The sequence below is a fragment of the Euleptes europaea genome, chromosome 18 (assembly GCF_029931775.1).
Source record: "Euleptes europaea isolate rEulEur1 chromosome 18, rEulEur1.hap1, whole genome shotgun sequence".
NCBI classification, from domain to species: Eukaryota; Metazoa; Chordata; class Lepidosauria; order Squamata; family Sphaerodactylidae; genus Euleptes; species Euleptes europaea.
Window position 1 is genome coordinate 1,916,073 of NC_079329.1, and position 18,115 is coordinate 1,934,187.

General features: G+C 49.9%; 1 protein-coding gene across 1 annotated transcript; it reads right to left on the minus strand.

Moving 5' to 3' along the window:
- Window positions 1-227: 227 nt before the first annotated feature.
- On the minus strand, window positions 228-17,389 carry ATP1B2 (ATPase Na+/K+ transporting subunit beta 2). The gene is made up of 7 exons (XM_056863943.1): window positions 17,273-17,389; window positions 9,230-9,358; window positions 7,756-7,860; window positions 5,159-5,361; window positions 4,098-4,154; window positions 2,113-2,211; window positions 228-402 (listed from the first exon to the last, which is right to left on the minus strand). The coding sequence occupies exons 1-7, from the start codon at window positions 17,382-17,384 to the stop codon at window positions 238-240; spliced, it is 870 nt and encodes a 289-aa protein (XP_056719921.1). The 5' UTR covers window positions 17,385-17,389; the 3' UTR covers window positions 228-237.
- Between the last annotated feature and the right edge of the window lie 726 nt (window positions 17,390-18,115).

The window sequence follows — 18,115 nt, forward strand, 5'->3', positions numbered from 1 at the left end:
CCTTCAGGCGGAGGGAGCTGGGATTGTCTAGTAGCACAGGTTAGCGACCCTTAGATGAGCAGCAGCGTCGTGACACCCCCCCCCCAGTCTCACACACCCACCATCACCCCCCCTTGCTTCTGTTTCAATGCGCCAACCCTTCGAGGCACCGTCTGGGCAGCGGACAGAGCCTGTACGGAAAAGTTAGCTGTTGAGGGCGTCGGGGGTGCGGAGGGTGGCAGAGGGGCCAAGAGAAGCTCACTCCCGGTCGACCCGGATCTTGAACGAGACGCGGCCAGCAAACTTGTCCCGTTCGTCATTCGGGGCGATGTTGGCAGCGTTGATTTTGCACTCCACGTGGTGGTCGAAATTGGCAGTGAGGTTGAGGAACTTCACCGCCACAACTGGCTGCGTGTAGTTTACCTGGAGGTGGAAGCGCAGGAGGAGGGAAGGGAAGGAGAAGTGTGAAGGCCTGGGAGACACTGCGGGAGTCTTGCTAAGTCTCCAGTGCCTCCTTTGCTCCACTCTCACCCACTCCTTTTTAACCCACAAAAGGGACCAACAATTGATTAATTCCAAAATCCAGTCTTGGGACAAAAAACCAGAGTGCTAAACCTACAACTTCACTTCCAATTGCATATGCACAAGCAAGGATTTTGGGTTGTTGTTGGTTTTAGAGGGGAGAGTGAGTGAAGTTGGTTCCTAGTGGTGGCTGGAGATCCCAAAATTACAACTGATCTTCAGGCTACAGAGACCAGTTCCCCTGGAGAAAATGGCTGCTTTGGAAGAGGAACTCTATGGGATTATATTAGTGTTGCCAACCTCCAGGTACTGAAATATTAACCAGTGCTAGAGACCATGTAGTTTACAATCAAAACAAGCTGCACCAGGGCTCACACTGCAAAATGAGAATTTACTGACTTCAGGAGACTACTGCGCTAAATCACAAAGGTGAGTATATCAAACACAAATTACAAAAGAGACAAACAAATATAGGTTACATCACCATATGTGGTATTCCTCATGTAGAGTCCAAAAGAAGGATCCAACAGATGCAAAAGTCCAAATAGTAGTCCAAACAATATGCAAAGGTAGTGTTTCTCCAAATAAATATGTATCCGAAGAACACTAGTTCCAGGTAAGGTCCAACAGAGCAGAAATCAAATCAAAATATAGGGGTTGAGCCACCCCAAATGAAATTCCACAAGACCAGTGCTGCAACCCAAGCAACACAGAGAGACGACACTTCTAGATTAGTGTTCGTTTCGCAGAGTAATTGCTTCTTCAGTCAGTCTTTTTTATGCATTCAGGGCAATAATGCCTCTATGATCGTGGCCAAACGGGCTCTCCTTTTCTTGGTCTTGTGGAATTTCATTTGGGGGTGGCGCAACCCCTATATTTTGATTGGATTTCTGCTCTGTTGGACCTTACCTGGAACTGGTGTTCTTCGGATACATATTTCTTTGGAGAAACACTACCTTTGCATATTGTTTGGACTACTATTTGGACTTTTGCATCTGTTGGATCCTTCTTTTGGACTCTACATGAGGAATACCTCGTATAGTGATGTAACCTATATTTGTTTGTCTTTTTTGTAATTTGTGTTTGATATACTCACCTTTGTGATTTAGCGCAGTAGTCTCCTGAAGTCAGTAAATTCTCATTTTACAGTGTGAGCCTTGGTGCTGCTTGTTTTGATTGTAACCTCCAGGTTCTAGCTGGAGTTCTCCTGCTATTACAGCTGATCTCCAGCCAATAGAGATCAGTTCCCCTGGAGAAAATGGCTGCTTTGGCAATTGGACTCTGTTGCATTGAAGTCCCTCCCCTCCCCAAACCCCACCCTCCACCCCAAAAACCTCCCATCAGTGTCAAAGAGGGACCTGGCAACCCTAGATTATATCCTGCTGAGGTCCCTCCCCTCCCCAAACTAGGCTCCACCCCCAAAATCTCCAGGAATTTCTGAACACAGAGCTGGCAACCCTACTCCCACCCCACCATTAGAAGAATCAGCCCGTTTCTTTCCCAAAACATTTGAAGGAAGTTCCAGGCTGGTTGGAAGTTCACAGTGGCTGGATGGAAATGCCCAAGACCTCCAGCAGGTACTTGAAGAAGATAATGGGACTCAATACTCACATGAACTCTTTTTCCATAGTAAGGGAAGTACATTAAATCAATGTTTCCATTGGCTGGAAACATCTCAATATCCCCCAGTTTCTGGGCATCTTCTTCTTTCTGTGGGAAGGAAAGAAAGTGTCAGTGTATTGCTCCCCCCCACTGCCCTTTACACCCATACATATTATGAGGCCCCCATGTCACTTCCCTGACCCGGCTAGCCCGATCTTGTTAGATCCCAGAAGCTAAGCAGAAGCTAAGCAGGGTTGGCCCTGGTTGGTATTTGGATGGGAGACCACCAAGGAAGTCCAAGGCTGCTACGCAGAGGCAGGCAATGGCAAACCACCCCTGAACCTCTCTTGCCTTGAAAAACCTACTGGGTTGCCATAAGATGGCTGCAAATTGACAGCACATTCTACCACCAAGCACCTCCACCCATACCCAGCTTGCTAACATCTGGCGCAATCCCTTCCATTCCCACTGGCTGCCTACTTCACTTTGCTCATCCCCCAAACCCTTCTGCCAATGGCTACAAACCCCCTTCAGTGTTCCATAGGGCCCCACCCTCAACACGTAGCCCCAATCCTCCAAAGACCTTCCCAAAATCCCATATGACGTTCTTACTATTGCTTCCAGGGAACCTTTTTTCTGATGATGGAAGGGAAAAAAAAGACAGAATGAATGAGCAAATGGAGAGGGAAGAAAAACAGACAGCAGCAATGGGGGGGGGAAGAGATCCACTCTCTCACAAGGGCTGTTCATCCTCTGCTACTGAAGCATCTAGAAGCAGTATTTTAAGTTGGCTACAAAATGCAGTATATGCTTAATGCAAGCCCAGCTTTCCTTTACAGAGCTGTACAGGATTTCCAATATTTTTGGAGGGGTGGAAGAGAAATTTACCACACCTCTTCCCCTTGACTACCGATCTGACAAGAAAGAAGACAATGCATTGAAATATATCAGATGTACGTATGTTTCAAAGTGTTTACGCACAGAATACATACAGCCTTTAATTACTGGGGAAAGGATAGTACTGACAGAAAGCAGAGGAAGGCCTTCAACATTTGGGAGATTAACTACAAAAACTTTTTCTAGTCTATTGGACATAACTCTGGAGTTACAAGACGGGACGTTTGCAAATTACAGGCCTTCTGATCTTTCCATTCTCAGCAGATAAAAAGCAGGAGCAATTCATTGGGTACCATCCCCGAAGGGGGAGATGAGCCGCTTGTATTTTATAATTCAGAGGGAAGGAAGCGACTCTTTCCCAAGGAGAACAGATATCCTTGGCCACACAACCCGGGAAGGGAATTAGGCGGCTTGGATCCCACAGAGTTAACCCATTAATGGTAACACTCTAGGGCTTCTCCAGTTCGAACAAAATCAGTCAGTAGTGATCAAGTATTTACAGAGCTCATGAAGTTCCCCTGAAGGGAGACTTTTAAAAGCAGTCTCTGATCAAGGTTTTGCACTAATAAAAACTGACTGGCAAATGTTCCAGTGGTACCCAAAAATAGGGAGTGGCATATAAAAGAACAGTGTTGCAAAGGAAATGGAAATTACAGTTCTCTATGGGAGATGGACATTGGGGGGCGAGGTGCTACCAAAAAGGGAACTGGGGAGAAAGTTACTTGGAACAGAAGAGGTGCTTATTACAGCAGTGTATGGAATCTGGTTGGGAGAATCAGAACTACTGGAAGCAAGGAGACTGATCAGGCTAGAAGCAGCAGTCGAGATGCGGGACTCTAGGCTTCAAGCACCATCTCCAAAAAGCTGCAACATCTTCCTAAGCACTGCTAGATTGATCAGTCCATCTTTTTGGAGAGGTGGGCCCTTACCGTGGTGGTAGATCTGAATTTCTGAAGGGACGGGATTTTGTTTTGTTTTAAAGGGAGGAGGAAGTAAAAGAAAAGAGCGTTAGCGGAATGAAATGAGAAGTTGGTGGAAGAAAAATGAGAGGGGGAGAGTCAGGAAAATGCACTCTGAAGACACTTCCCAGGTTTTACCTTTGATGCACAGGAAATATTCATGGTCTTGTTGGCACCCGCAAAGAAGTTGATGACCTGGAAAGAGAGAGGGATGGAGAGAAAAGGGTGAGACAGGAGTTGGACCTCCCCGTTATTCTAACCCCACCCTAACAGAATAGAAGAGCAAAAGCGGGGATAGGCCAACATTGGCAGGAAATTCTTCACCTTGCTCTGGGAAAGACCCACGTTCTACCCATCACACACAGTAAATTAGGAGTCAGCAACTGGAGGCCCTTCCGTCAAGCCGGGCCTCCCCGAGGAATGAAAGCCTAGCCTTCTGCCCCGAACACATGATGCTGCCTGATACCAAAACAGACCATCGGTCCATCATAGTCAGTATTGTCTGCTCAGACTGGCAGCAGCTCTTTGGGCCGAGGTCATCCCCATCACATACAACCTGATCCTTTTTAACTGGAGGTGCCGGGGCTGAACCTGGGACCTTCTGCAAGCCAAGCAGGTGCTCTACCGCTGAGCCAGTCGCTCTCCTGAAGCCGCCTTATACCAAATTAGTATATATACTAAGTTAGACCCTTGGTCCATCCTAGTCAGTACGCTCACTTATTCTCTCCAGGATCAGAGGAGCATGCCTATTATACCAGGTGCTGTGGAATGCAGGCAGGACAATGCTGCTGCAGCCGTCTTGCTTGTGGGCTTTCTGGAGGCACCTGGTTGGCCACTGTGTGAACAGATTGCTGGACTTGATGGGCCTGGGTCTGACCCTGCAGGGCTTTTCTTATGTTCTTTTGTTGAGCCTGGGACCATCCCCATGCCACGCAGGTGCTCTCCCAGCCCCTCCCCTGTACTCAGAGATGCCTACAGCAACAGAATTGGTTGGCAGGTCCCTTCAGGGGGTGGAGGTTCAGGCCTCGCCACCTCTTCTCACAAGAAAATTAGGTGCCCACAGGGACAACAGCCCCATAAAGCCTGGGGGAGCCAGAGGGAGCTGCCAGAGGGAGCCACCTCCTGAGTTAAAACTGGGGAACAGAACCCCAAATCTTGGCCAGTCTCGGAGGGGGGGTCTCCCCACCTGGGCGACCTACCCGGTTCATCTTGACCAGGATGCACGGGCGGCCTTCCCGGTAGCCATAGGTGGTGTCCACGAGGCCCGAGCAGCTCCCCAACATGGTGCGGTTGAATTGGCAGGCCCGCTTGGGGTGGTTCAGAACCCCGTTGTCCGGCTGCACGAAGTAACGTCCCGGGACGCAGAGCTCGTTGTTGGCTGCTTGCCGGGAATCGTTGTAGTCTGCAATAAAAGAGAACGTGGATCAGTCCCAGGAGGTAACGTTCAATTTGTGGGCCCCCAGGGCAAGGTGCAGCCATCTGGAAAAGGCATAGTTCAGAACCACCAAAATATTTACATATTTTCCCTTTTCTGAGAAATCCTTACAGGTTTCACTAGCCTAGTATCCTCCTAGCCAAAACAACCCCACAAAGAGGAGTTGGTTTTTATATGCCAACTTTCTCTACCACTTAAGGGAGAATCAAACTAGCTTAAAATCACCCCTTCCCCTCCTCACAACAGATACCCTGTGAGGTAGGTGAGGCTGGGAGAGCTCTTAAGAGAGCTGTGACTAGCCCAAGGTCACCCAGCTGGCTTCATGCTCAGGAGTGGGGAAAACAACCCAGTTCACCAGATTTGGGTCCGCTGATCACATGCAGAAGTGGGGAAACCCGGTTCTCCAGATCAAGACTCCACCGCTCCAAACCATTGCTCTTAACCACTACACCCCCAAGCAGCCTCCCCCATTGTGTGTTCCCCCCCCCCACCGAAGTATTCTGAACATTTGCTCTGCGGGTTTATTATGGCTGCTTATGGGTCAAACGTAAATGAATTTTGTTTACTTATTTACTTCTTTTATACCTCGCCTTTCTCCTCCATGGGGCCCAAAACAGCTTACAATGTTCTCCTCTCCTCCATTGTTTCCTCAGAACAACAACCCTGAGAGGTAGGTAGTGTGTGACTGGCCCCCACAGTCACGCAGGAAGCTTCCATGGCAGAGCGGGGATTCAAATCTGGGTCTCCCAGATCCTAGTCTGACACTCTTAACCACTATACCACACCGGGTCTCTTTATTAATTGAATGTATTCATTAATCTAATTCCCTCCCCTTCTTCAAAGGCGTCTTAGCCAGAGGATATCACTACGTCCTCAATGGTTGGTGATTCCCAGAAGTTTCTATCCATTGGAAACCACACAGCGACACAATTCAGATGTATGTTTAAGCATCAGTCAAAGGTGACCAAATAGAAACAGAAGATAAGTAGATGACCCAGCCCAGAAGTGCAGGCAGCATGTACGTATGCTCAGCGACTAAACAAAATTATCCAATTTGAGTTGCTAAAAATGTCCCCGGGACCAGCCACCCCAGTGACACTTTCTCCCAACAATCTTCATAAGCATTTACACAGAGCTCTGGAATATTCAAACAAAGGAGTTCACGTGCATTATTTTATATATGCTGGCCAATGGGAAGCCCAAGAGCATGGCTTGCTGATAAGCCACCCGGCATGTTCTGGGCACAGGAGAAATTCGAACCAGGGGCTTTCTGTAGCTCATTTCTTCTTTGCACGTCACTATGCCTCCAACGGACAGTACAAAGATTAATTTCATTATAACTACTTTTATAGAAGGGTGGAAATTCTTGGCCAAAACTGATAAAGTAATTTTTGGGGAAAGCCACTGACACATTTAGAATCACATAGTTGGAAGGGTCCATAGAGGCCATCTAGTCCAACCCCCTACTCAATGCAGAAGGGGCCATAGAGGCCATCTAGTCCAACCCCCTACTCAATGCAGGATCAGCCTAGAGCATCCCCAACAAGTGTTTGTCCAGCCGCTGCTTGAAGGCTAAATACACAGGAAGGAGTACTGCTGGTTATTGGCTTGTTTGACCAATTACTACAGCCAGAGGGCACCAGCTGGTTTGACAGCGTGGCATGAGGGGTCCGGCAGAGGTGGGGTTGGGGGTCAGCACTCCATCATGCTAGTTAGGAACTCTCCCTCCCATTCCACCCATGAGCTGTTAAATAGAATCCTAGAGTTGGAAGGGACCACCAGGGTCATCTAGTCCAACCCCCCTGCACAATGCAGGAAACCCACAACCACCTTCCCCCCACACCCCCAGTGACCCCTACTCCATGCCCCGAAGATGACCAAGGTCATAGAATCAGCACTGCTGACAGATGGCCATCTAGCCTCTGCTTAAAAACCTCCAGGGACGGAGAGCTCACCACCTCCTGAGGAAGCCTGTTCCACTGAGAAACTGCTCTGTTAGAAAGTTTTTCCTAATGTCTGGATGGAAACTCTTGATTTAATTTCAACCTGTTGGTCCTGGTCTGACCTTCTGGGGCAACAGAAAACTTGGCACCGTTATCATGCTGGTGGGTAGGGTTGCCAACATCCAGGTAGGGCCTGGAGATCGCCTGCAATTACAAGTGAGCTCCGGACTACAGAGAGATCATTTCCCCTGGAGAAAAGGGCTGCTTTGTAGGGTGGATTCTATGGCATGAGACCCTGCTAAAGTTCCTTCCCTTCCCAAACCCAACCTTCGCCAGGGTTCATCCCCGAATCTCCAGGAATTTCCTAACCTGGAGTTTAAAACCCGAAGGATGGAAAGGGATGGTTACCATCACTCACCCGCCAAAAAATTGTTCAGCATCCTCACGTAATCCTCCCAGACTTCTGTGCTGGTCAAGTTGTAGGAGATCTCCAGAGCATTCGTCTTAGGGCGGATCATCATGCCTGGGAGGGAAGAAACAGAAGGGAAGATGTTAGAATCGGACAGAGACTCGCTCCAATCCCATGCAAACAAGTCCATCGCTCCACCTGACTCTCCAAAACCCCTTGGAGGCAAAACCCTCTCTGGATAAACACTTGTCAGGGATGCTCTCAGTTGATCCTGCATTGAGCAGGAGGCAGGACCAGAAGGCCTGTATGGCCTCCTTCCCGCTCTATGATTTTAAGCTAAACTTACTATAGCTGCCATAGCCTATCCCTGGAGGAATCTCATCTTCTGAGGGTTAGAAAGCTTAGCAATTTCTCTGCTCCCCCAAGACTACAATTCCCAGGATTCTCTACAAAGAGGAGGCGACTGCTTAACCAGTTTGACGCCTGTAATATTGTGGATATGCCTGCTGGAATGCCATTAGCGCCATATGCGACAGCAGGGCCTCACACGGCCTCCCTCTTCTCTGCCAGCCTAGCTATGGGTTGGCCTTGGGAAACCAGAGGGCAAAACCCCTTCTCAGCTCTTCATCTTTCCTGTATGAACTCATCTCTACTTTACAGGGTCGTTGTCAGGGTGCAACGTTGCTCTGAATGTGTTGGGAGAGTTCACAAATCTTTCCCCCCTCCCTTTCCTCAAGACCTCTAAACAGATTAGAATAAGAAGAGTTGGTTTTTTATATGCCAACTTTCTCTACCTTTTAAGGAGAATCAAACCGGCTTGCAATCACCTTCCCTTCCCCACAACAGACACCCTGTGAGGTAGGTGGGGCTGAAAGAGCTCTAAGAGAGCTGTGACTAGTCCAAGGTCACCCAGCAGGCTTCATGTGTAGGAGTGGGGAAACCAGATTAGAGTCTGCCGCTCATGTGAAGGAGTGGGGAGTCAAATCCAGTCCTCCATATTAGAGTCCACCACTCCAAACCACTACTCCATGCTGGCTACACCATGCTACCCTAGGGGCATTTCTGGCAATGCTCAGCTTGTCCCCTAACCCCTTCCCCCAGGGCTTCCGTTTGAGTCAGAGCGCCCGTTCTCAGCACTAGGGCTCAGAAGATGTTTGGAAGCCCTCTTGTCTTCACATGTCTAGAGTGCTTTAACCATTCAGCCATGCTCTAAACACCCGAGCATAAGATTACTAGGTAGACTGGGGCTGAAGCCGACACACAGCACTTTCTACTCCCCCCCGCCCCACACAGTTCATTCCATTACTGAGCCTGGGCTGTCTGTCACACAGAGGTGCCCGGCATGAACCTGGCCTATACCAGTGCCCAAGAAGCTCACCGCTCAACAATGGGCAAGACCAGTGTGAGCACAAGACACAGCCACCGGGACAGCCCCTCCCCGTGAAAGATCCAGGGTGGTAACTATCCTGGGCAGGAGCCTTACCTGGGATAGAGAGGCGGTCCTGGTATTTGGGGATATTCGGATCCACCGTCTGCAGCAGCACCCACATGGTGAGCGTGAAGAGAGCCGTGAGGAAACCGTAGAATACCAGATAGAAGAGCAGGATCAGAGCTGGGGGGGAGAAGAGAAGGGACACAATTAGAGGGGGAAGAAAGTCAAGGCAGGGCAGCCCCAAAAGCACAGCCCTCTCTTCCCCACTCAGACCTGAAGTATTTCTTCACATAATGCGTAGTTAAATTGTGGAACTCCCTGCCCCAGGACGTGGTGATGGCTGCCAACTTGGAAGGCTTTAAGAAGGGAGTGGACACGTTCATGGAGGAGAGGGCTATCCATGGCTACTAGTAAAAATGGATACTAGTCAAGATGCATACCTATTTTTCTCCAGTCTCAGAGGAGCAGGCCTGTTATACGAGGTGCTGTGGAGCACAGGCAGGACAATGCTACTGCAGTCATCTTGCTTGGGGGCTTCCCAGAGGCACCTGTTTGGCCACTGTCTGAATGGACTGCTGGGCTCAATGGGCCTTGGTCTGATCCAGCAGGGCCTTCCTTATGTTCTTATGGAGGATGGGGCTATCCATGGCTACTAGTCAAAATGGGTGCTAGTCATGATGCATGCCTATCCTCTCCAGTATCTGGGGAGCATGCCTATCATATTAGGTGCGGAGGAACACAGACAGGATGGTGCTGCCGCAGTTGTCTTGCTTGTGGGCTTCCTGGAGGTACCTGGTTGGCCACTGTGTGAACAGACTGCTGGGCTTGATGGGCCTGGGTCTGATCCCGCAGGGCCTTTCTTACATTCTTACCCTCCCAAGACCACAGACATCCCCAGAAGCTCTGCAACCCCCCCATCCCATGAGAATTGCTGCTGCCAAAGTCCAGCTGAATGTCCTGTTCAGGTCCTGAAAACTGTTTCCACAGCCCTCAATCTCACAACCAAGTTTTATTCCAATGTATTCTCTGCCCCATATACACACACATGCAAACTTGCCCTTCGTAACGGCCTCATTATCAAGAAGGGCTTCGTGCCAATTTAATTAGATGATTGAAGGGGGGGAGGAAATCCGAGAGGGCCCTCCAACCTCCTGACAGCTTCTAGATATCACAAGTGGTTCAACAGTAGGGCAAGCTGAACGATCTGTGACAGGGGATACCTCCAGCAAAGGGTTGCCCCCTAAACCTGTCTCAAATCCTTCGATCGTACAAACTACAAGCCCTCTGTGTTTAGGGGTGTAATAAATGGGAAGGGGGGAGTTACCAGGAGTCCCAAGTTCCTTGTGAGAGGGCACAGCCACCAGCCAATTATTTGCCAGCTGCTGCCCAGAAGTGGACACAGCTGGTAAACAGGCAGTAGCAGACTGGGTCTAAAAATATTGGTTGCCAGGAGACAAAGGGGGCCCCCACCCACAACTATATGGCTATCATTTAATTTTTATAAGAAATAAATAAAATTTTCAAAAAATACATAAGTGGGAAAAAGCTACCATTAAAATTTTTGCAAAATAAATGTATATTTTTAGTGATTACAGTGTGCACATTACTGGCAGTATGTAGTAGATACTACATGTAAATACCAATTGTTATAACTGAATTTTATTTTTTTAAAATTTTAAATAAATAATTTAAATAATTCTATATTTTCAAGCTTCTAAAAGGTCATTAACGTTTTTAACATCTTGTCTAATGTTTAAGCCCCCCCCCCGTGTCATCAGGGGCCCTCAGGGCCCACTTCCCATTGGGCAAGCTATCACCCTGGTCAGTCCGCCACGGCCAACAGGGCTCCCAAGGTCATGCGCCCACCTCTAGGTAAGGGAGCAGAGTAATGTAATGGTTAGAGCAGAGTTTCATTTGAACCAGTCTCCTGGTCCAGTATCAGTGACAAGACTCAAATAGGGAACTGTGAAGGACCTTCTAGCATGTGCAGAGTGCCTCTCCTTCATTACTGCAGAACAGACTCAAAATGTATCTTGAAGTTATGTCCAAAAGGGTTACAGGGCAGGAAGTATTTATTCACTGCAGGATTGGACAGCATCTCCGCTTGATGTTCGGTGAAGGATCCTACCATACTGGGATGAAGAGGACTGTCTCTCCTCTCTTGGGGCAAGCGCAGCCCCAGTTCCTTCCGCACAGCTTCCTTTCACAACATAAACATGCAACAGCCACTCCCCAGAGTATCCATTTTGCCAACCCCAATGGAATGCTGCCTTACTCCCGCATTGCTCCTGGTTGTAAGTGCAGAGTAGGTAACTGCTAAACTCCAACAGGACTGCTGCTCATCACTAAGTAGCATTTCTCCTCCAACTTCCCCTTTCTTACCATGACATGAAAATATACCTGACTTTAAACTAATAGTAAATTATTAATATTAAATGTAGCCTCCTGCATTAAGATTACAGACACCAAAGTGTACCTCAAGAGCATTCAAACACCACTATCAACCACTTGAACCAAAAGGCACAGAACAATTTTCTTCTGCTACCTGGTGAATGTACATTATTGTCTCTCTTATGCCCCCACTCCACATAATATTGGTGTACTGGTAATAGTATGGGACAAGGATCTGACAGACAGAGAGGGCACCTTGGCCATCTTCTGGGCATGGAGTAGGGGTCACTGGCAGTGTGGGGTAGAGGTAGTTGTGAATTTCCTGCATTGTGCAGGGGGTTGGACTAGATGACCCTGGTGGTCCCTTCCAACTCTATGATTCTATGACTACCCATTCTGCCATAGAAGCTCACTGGGTGACTTCAGGTCAGTCGCTTGCTCATCCGAGACTACCTCACAGGGTGGTGGTTGTGATAAAGAAGCCACAGTAACATTGGACTAGGACCTGGGAGACCCAGGTTCGAATTCCTGATCTGCTAAGGAAGCTCGCTGGGTGACCTTGGGCCAGTCATACACACTCAGCCTCACCTACCTCACTGGGTTGTTGTGAGGAGAAAATGGAGGAGAGAAGAACAGGAGCTACTTTGGGTCCCACAGGGGAGAAAGGCTGGGAAAATGAAGTAAATAAAAAGGCCACACAAACGAAGGCATGAGAATACAGTTGCCACCATCTGGGGGGGGGCAGGGTTTTTTAGTTGTGTTTTTTTAAAGAAAAGGCCTTTCCTTAGGATGAGGGGGGGTCTCCAGCCTTGCTGGAGCTGTGGGCAGTTTTGGAATTTTGAAAAAGGGCAGGGGGCACAAAATGGCTGCCATGGGAAGCAATCGTAAAGTGTTTAGCGGTTCCATGCCAACCATGCTGCCATGATAGGGGGCAGCTATGCAGACTCAAGGGGTAATGGGGGGAGGGTCTTCTGAAGCATCTCTTCTTCCTAGAGAAAAACCAGGGCTGAACCTTCCTTTGAGGAAGCAAAAAGCAGGCCCCAGGAAACACTTCCGTGGTTACGATGGCACCCCCAGGCATCCAAGTCTCCAGGGATATCGCATTGAGAGAAACAGACCACCACTGTTATTTCATGCTTTTTGGGCTACTTTTCAGTTCCAAAGGGGACCACAGGGCCATTCCCCACTTCTTGCCTGTATCCTCAAGCATGGAATAGCAAGCAATCTTCCAAAGCCCCTTGAGGGGGTACCCGAACAAGAAACACATTTCAAGGCAAGGGGTGGGATGGGGTAAGAATCCAGGTTCCTCAGCTTAAGGCTCTGCAATATGCAAACATATTTAAAGTCTAATCAATCACTTCAAGCCAAAATGGTTGAGCCATTGGAAGAATAGTGGAAGGGGGGAAGGTCTCTTGTTGGGAGACAAAAGATGGGAGACAAAACAGACGCCAGTGACAACCTGGTGTTAAGGCTGAGCAAACATTTCACTAGTATAGCAATCAACTGGCAAGACGTTTTACAAGATCTTAAAGACATCTTTAAAAAAAAAAGCTCTCTTCAATCTTCCTGAAGCCTACAGCAGGAATTGAACTTCTTCCCCCAAACAGTGATGGATCAGAGCTCTGTAAATTTCCAGTTTTACTCCACGTTTACACCCAGGCCTTACCATGGATACAAGCTCCCTGCCCAAGCAAGATTGTTAAGAGAATTGGTTAAGACTATAAAGGCTGGATGCTTGTGAGCAGATTCACAGCGTGGTGACTGAAATAGGTCGTCCCTATTATTTCACAGACCGGGAGGCAGAAAGGCAAGTACTCCTCCAAAAGAAACCACAGATTCTCTAGGTGGGAGCAAGCATCTGACCCGCCCAGATCAAGGTTGCAACACCTGAACTCCATAGGCTACGCAACTTCAAAACATTCTGTTCAAATGAACGTGGAGCCATCCAGCTCTCTCTTGTGACTATAATATGCAAACCACCAGCATTTCTGAACCAGAGAGTCACTGCAGGCCCAGGACAAGAGTAAAGAGAGGCAAGGGCTGTGTGGCAAACAAGAATTGTCTCAGTTGCCTCATGCACTTAAGTAAGGCAGGTACTGAAATGCATGAGGCAGCTTCTCAGTACCCGGAGTAAATTTGTAGTAATCCCAATATTAATTTTCAAAAAAGGCTGCCCACACACTCAACTAGTCAGGCCCACCTCCCCAAGTTAACAAGACTTAATGAGAACCTGAGAATCTGCATATTGTAGATGTGAACCTCAAGTAAACCATGTGAAATTTTAAAGGAGAGAAAAACTCAGCCCAGCAAGTTACTCTTTTAAGTGTACAACGTTCTCCAAAGCCTAAAGGTAGGACTTTGGACTCCCCCTACAAATATACGCAAAGGCCAAGAAGGCAATTTCCACACCAGATTCCCCAATGGAAAGCAATCTACATTCCCCCCCCCCCCAAACACGTTGGCCCTTACTGGTAAACTACAACTTCCAAACCATTCACCCCCAAAGGCAGAAGCTGACGGGTGATGGCCGCAGTATTTGCTTCACTTATACCTTGTCTTTCCTGCCAATGGGAAATCAAAGGATGTACGCATCATTCTCCTCTCCTCTGTTTTGTCCTCACCACAACCCTGTGAGGTAGGCTAGGCTGAGAGTATTTGACTGGCCCGAGGTCCCTTGGACAGCTTCCCTGGCAGAGCAGGGATTTGAACCTTGGCCTCCCAGATCCTGGTCTGACACTCTAACCATTATATCACGCTGGCTGTCGGTAATGGCATTCGTGTCCTTACTACACCTATTGGACAGAGCAAAAAAGAGAATCTGGAAGCAGAAGACTCAAGGTGGTGAAGATGGTACAGCTGGCAAAGGAAGTGAGGGGGGGTCCTTTTGTAGAGCCTGGGACCTCCTTTCCAAGAACAGGGATGGAGGACTCCAAAGCCCTTCCATCACCCAAACTCTTATTTCTAGGCACCTCCTCCAAACCCCCAAAACATCCTCTTACCACCTCCCTGGCCAGTCCCCCTTCACGGGATTCACAAATGAGTCCTTTGCCTCAACAGGAAAGCCACCCACAACCCTAAAGTTGTAGCCATTCTCCAAAGCCCCCTACCCAAAAAAACCCTCTCATTCAGCTCCCCTCTCCCAGCACAGCCACACTTATCGTATCTGCCAAACCCAAGCAGGACTCAATACCAAAATCTCCTGCATCAAAATCTCTCCGTCAGCCCCCTTCCGGAGGAGTTCCTTCTCTGTCAGCTCATCCATTGGCCAGCCAACCAGGCCTGGAGTGGGGGGATATTAGGGGATGCCTGCCTGTGGGGCCGTCTGATCCCAACTCCTCCGCAGAAGCACACAGGGAGAGATTTATTTGCCTCTGTGCCCAAAGCGGCAATGTTGGCCAATCAATACATGCATTGGAATAAAGGGAGGAACTGGAGAACCCCACCTGTTCTCCACCGCAGAGTAAACCCTCCTTTCCTCTGGCCAGCACCATCCGCATCAGACTGGGCCCAACCTGAGCCAATGCCTCCCCCCCCCACACACACACACCCTCTGCAGTGCTGAACCCAACCAAACCTCCTGCCAAACGGAGAAGGAAGCTAGCAAGGACTGACAAATGTAGGTCCCTCTACCCCCCATCAGTATCAGCTACTGCAGTGGGGTGGGGGAGGTGGAGCAGCATGCCCTCTGCAGGGAAATGCAAGTCAGACTAAAAGTAAATCCTCTGCCAACCAACGCCCCCCCTCCCCAGATGACCAACACACACACACACACACACACACAAGCTCAGAGCCACAAAGAAAAGAGACATAAATTGTGATAAGACACACAGTCTAAGAAGGGGGGGGGTCAGCTGGTCCCCCCACCCCAGAGAATCCTCATCTTCCCAGTTCCCAGAATGATTCATTAGCATGCCAGCCACCCTCCCCCATTTCTTTGCAGCCTTGTGGGGGGGGGGGAGATGAAACATTGGGGTATTGGGGGGAGAGGTCAAGAAGCTGGTGGAAGGTAGAGGTGAGCCCTCCCCAGGGTTCAAAATCCTCCCATAGGATGCAAAAAATCATACTGGGGGGGGGTCTGGAAAGGGGGAAATCTACAGGTTAAGAGTTTACACATGGGGGGGTCTAGCAAATGGAAGAAGGGGCCCTTGATGAAACCATATTTGCAAAGACTTCCCCAGAGATTGGGGGGGGGGAGATGCTGAGGCATGGTGAGAGAGCACAGAAATGTTGTGTTTTTTTGGGGGGGTGGAAGCTTGTACGCATACCAGTGCCTAATTTTGGGAAAGGGGGAGGGCAGAAGATATTGGAAGAGATGCAGGACAGAAGGGAAGGGAGACCAGCAACTAGCTGCCCCCCCCCAGAGTATGGAGGGGGGGCTTGTTGACAGACTGGGTGGGTGGAGGGGGCTTTGAGGCCAACTCGGCAGGAAAAAAGCAGAATGGCCTACTTTTCCTGCTGCTCTAGCAGCAGAAGTACCTTTTGCTGGGTCCCAAAATTGGAAAGAGGACACCCCCCAAAAAAATTGGTTTCAAGAAAGGGAGCCCCAGATAGCCTCAACTCCCCCCACTTTTGCCTCCATCTTCAAGACACCCTCTTTGGAATCCTGTCAATAAACTCAGGACTGCAAGATATCTTTTACTCACCCCCCAAAAAAAATTAGGCCTACATTGGGTTCACACGGCCAAGAGCCATCTCCCTCTCTGACACCATTCCCATTTCTCCAGACCCCCCTCGCTTTTTACTCCCTAACCAGCAACCAGAGCTTCCTTAATACCCCCCCCCCATTTTAACGTTCAAGCTGCCTCCCATAAAAAGCAAGAAGCCTTCTCACCCACAAGGGAACAGGAACTCTGCTTCCCCCTTTCCAGCATTTTTAACCCATATTTCCTTGACACCCCCCCCCAATCCGGCTTCAAAGGGGCCTTGCAGTAACCCCCCCCCCAGTTTGGACCACTATTGAAACGCCTCTGACCCCCAGGCAGTCTAAACCAGAACTATTTCAGACGGGAGAATCGTTCAGAATGTCAGAATATCTCTTTTGGAGTCTCCCCCCCACCCCATTTTCCAGCCATTCTTCGCATTGCACAACGGAGAACTGCAAATGGGGAGGGAGTTTAACCCTCCCCTTAGAAAGCCTGGGAGGGCGAAGCAGCCCCCCTTCCTCCCAGCTCCATAGTACCGCCAAGACCTGCTTTCGCTCCGGCAACCCACGAGCAATAAGACTACTCCTTTTCCACCAGCATCCTCCACCGGGGTTGCCCCCCCCCCGCGCCCCCCAAAAGCCTCCATGCATCTAACCACCTCCCGGTCTATTGCAGGAAGATCTTCCTTAATCTCTCCCCCACACACTCACAGAGCCCACCCCCTGCTTGGACAATATCAGAGCTTCCCTCCATACACTAAATAGGGCTGCAACCCCCCCCCCCAAGAAAGAGCTTGTCAGAAAAAAAGCCCCTTCTTTGCAAAGGACGATTGCTCTTCCCGTGCAAACCGAAGAGGCCGGCTCCGGCTCTCAATCCCCCCCCCCCAAATAATCCACTCTCGCGTGCCCCCCCAGGCGCCACTAATCCCCCCCTTTAAATAATCCCCCGGGGCTCGCCAAGTCCTTGAACTATCTTGTCATCAAAGCCTGATCGCAGGAGCCGGGGGGGGGAGGGCCACAAGCCCCCCCCCGCGAGTGCCCCCCCCCGCCCCGAGACTCACCCCAGCTGCTGCCGGTGCGCCCCATGAACTGCCGCGTCCGCGGGTTCCAGACGAATTCTTTCCATTCCGTCATGACCTGCCCGCAGGTCTTCTTCTCCTTCTCCACCGCCATGGCTGCAAGAGGGGGCGCTCGGGGGGGGGGCTGCCAAGCGTGGGGGGGCGACCGAGAACCGGGCGAGCGGCGGGCGGGCAAGGGCAGCGGGCAAGAGGCGAGCGCCGGCAGGATGCTCCGAGCCGCGCTTTGCTGCAAGGAAGAGGGGAGGGAGGAGGGAGCCCGACCCTATTTATCCCCTCCCGCCGCCCCGCCCCCGCCCCGCCCCTCTCGTGAATATGCAAAGCAGGCCTCCCGCGAGCCGGCCTGACCTGTCTCTCCCCCCCCCCACCCCCATTCAGGAGTTTCCCAGGCTGGGTGGGGGGAGGAGCAAAGGGATGAAAGGCACGGTTTGGACACCCTATTTATTGATTTCAGAGGGCTGGAGAAAAGAGAAGTTGCAAAAGGCACCTTTAGATTTAATATCTTGCAAGGGTACCCAGCTTGCTGGGGGTAAAGGGAAGAAGACTGGGGAAGGCACTGGCAAACCACCCTGTAAACAAAGTCTGCCTAGGAAACGTCGGGATGTGTCGTCACCCAATGGGTCAGGAATGACCCGGTGCTTGCACAGGGGACCTTTATTTTTTAAGGGTAGTATTTTCCAGTGAAAGGCAGCATGCTGTAGTGGTTAAGGTGTCCGACTCCCCGCTCTGCCATGGAAACTTGCTGTGTGAACTTGAGCCATGAACACATGAACACATGAAGCTGCCTTCTACTGAACCAGACCCTTGGTCCATCAAAGTCTGACCGTG

Excerpts from the sequence above, each read along its gene's own strand:
- ATP1B2 (XM_056863943.1), bottom strand. The coding sequence starts at position 17,384 with ATGGCGGTGGAGAAGGAGAAGAAGACCTGCGGGCAGGTCATGACGGAA. Across the intron at positions 2,212-4,097 it reads ATATTTCCTGTGCATCAAAG|AAAGAAGAAGATGCCCAGAA; the intron begins GTAAAACCTGGG and ends TCCTTCCCACAG. Across the intron at positions 403-2,112 it reads ACTATGGAAAAAGAGTTCAT|GTAAACTACACGCAGCCAGT; the intron begins GTGAGTATTGAG and ends TTCCACCTCCAG.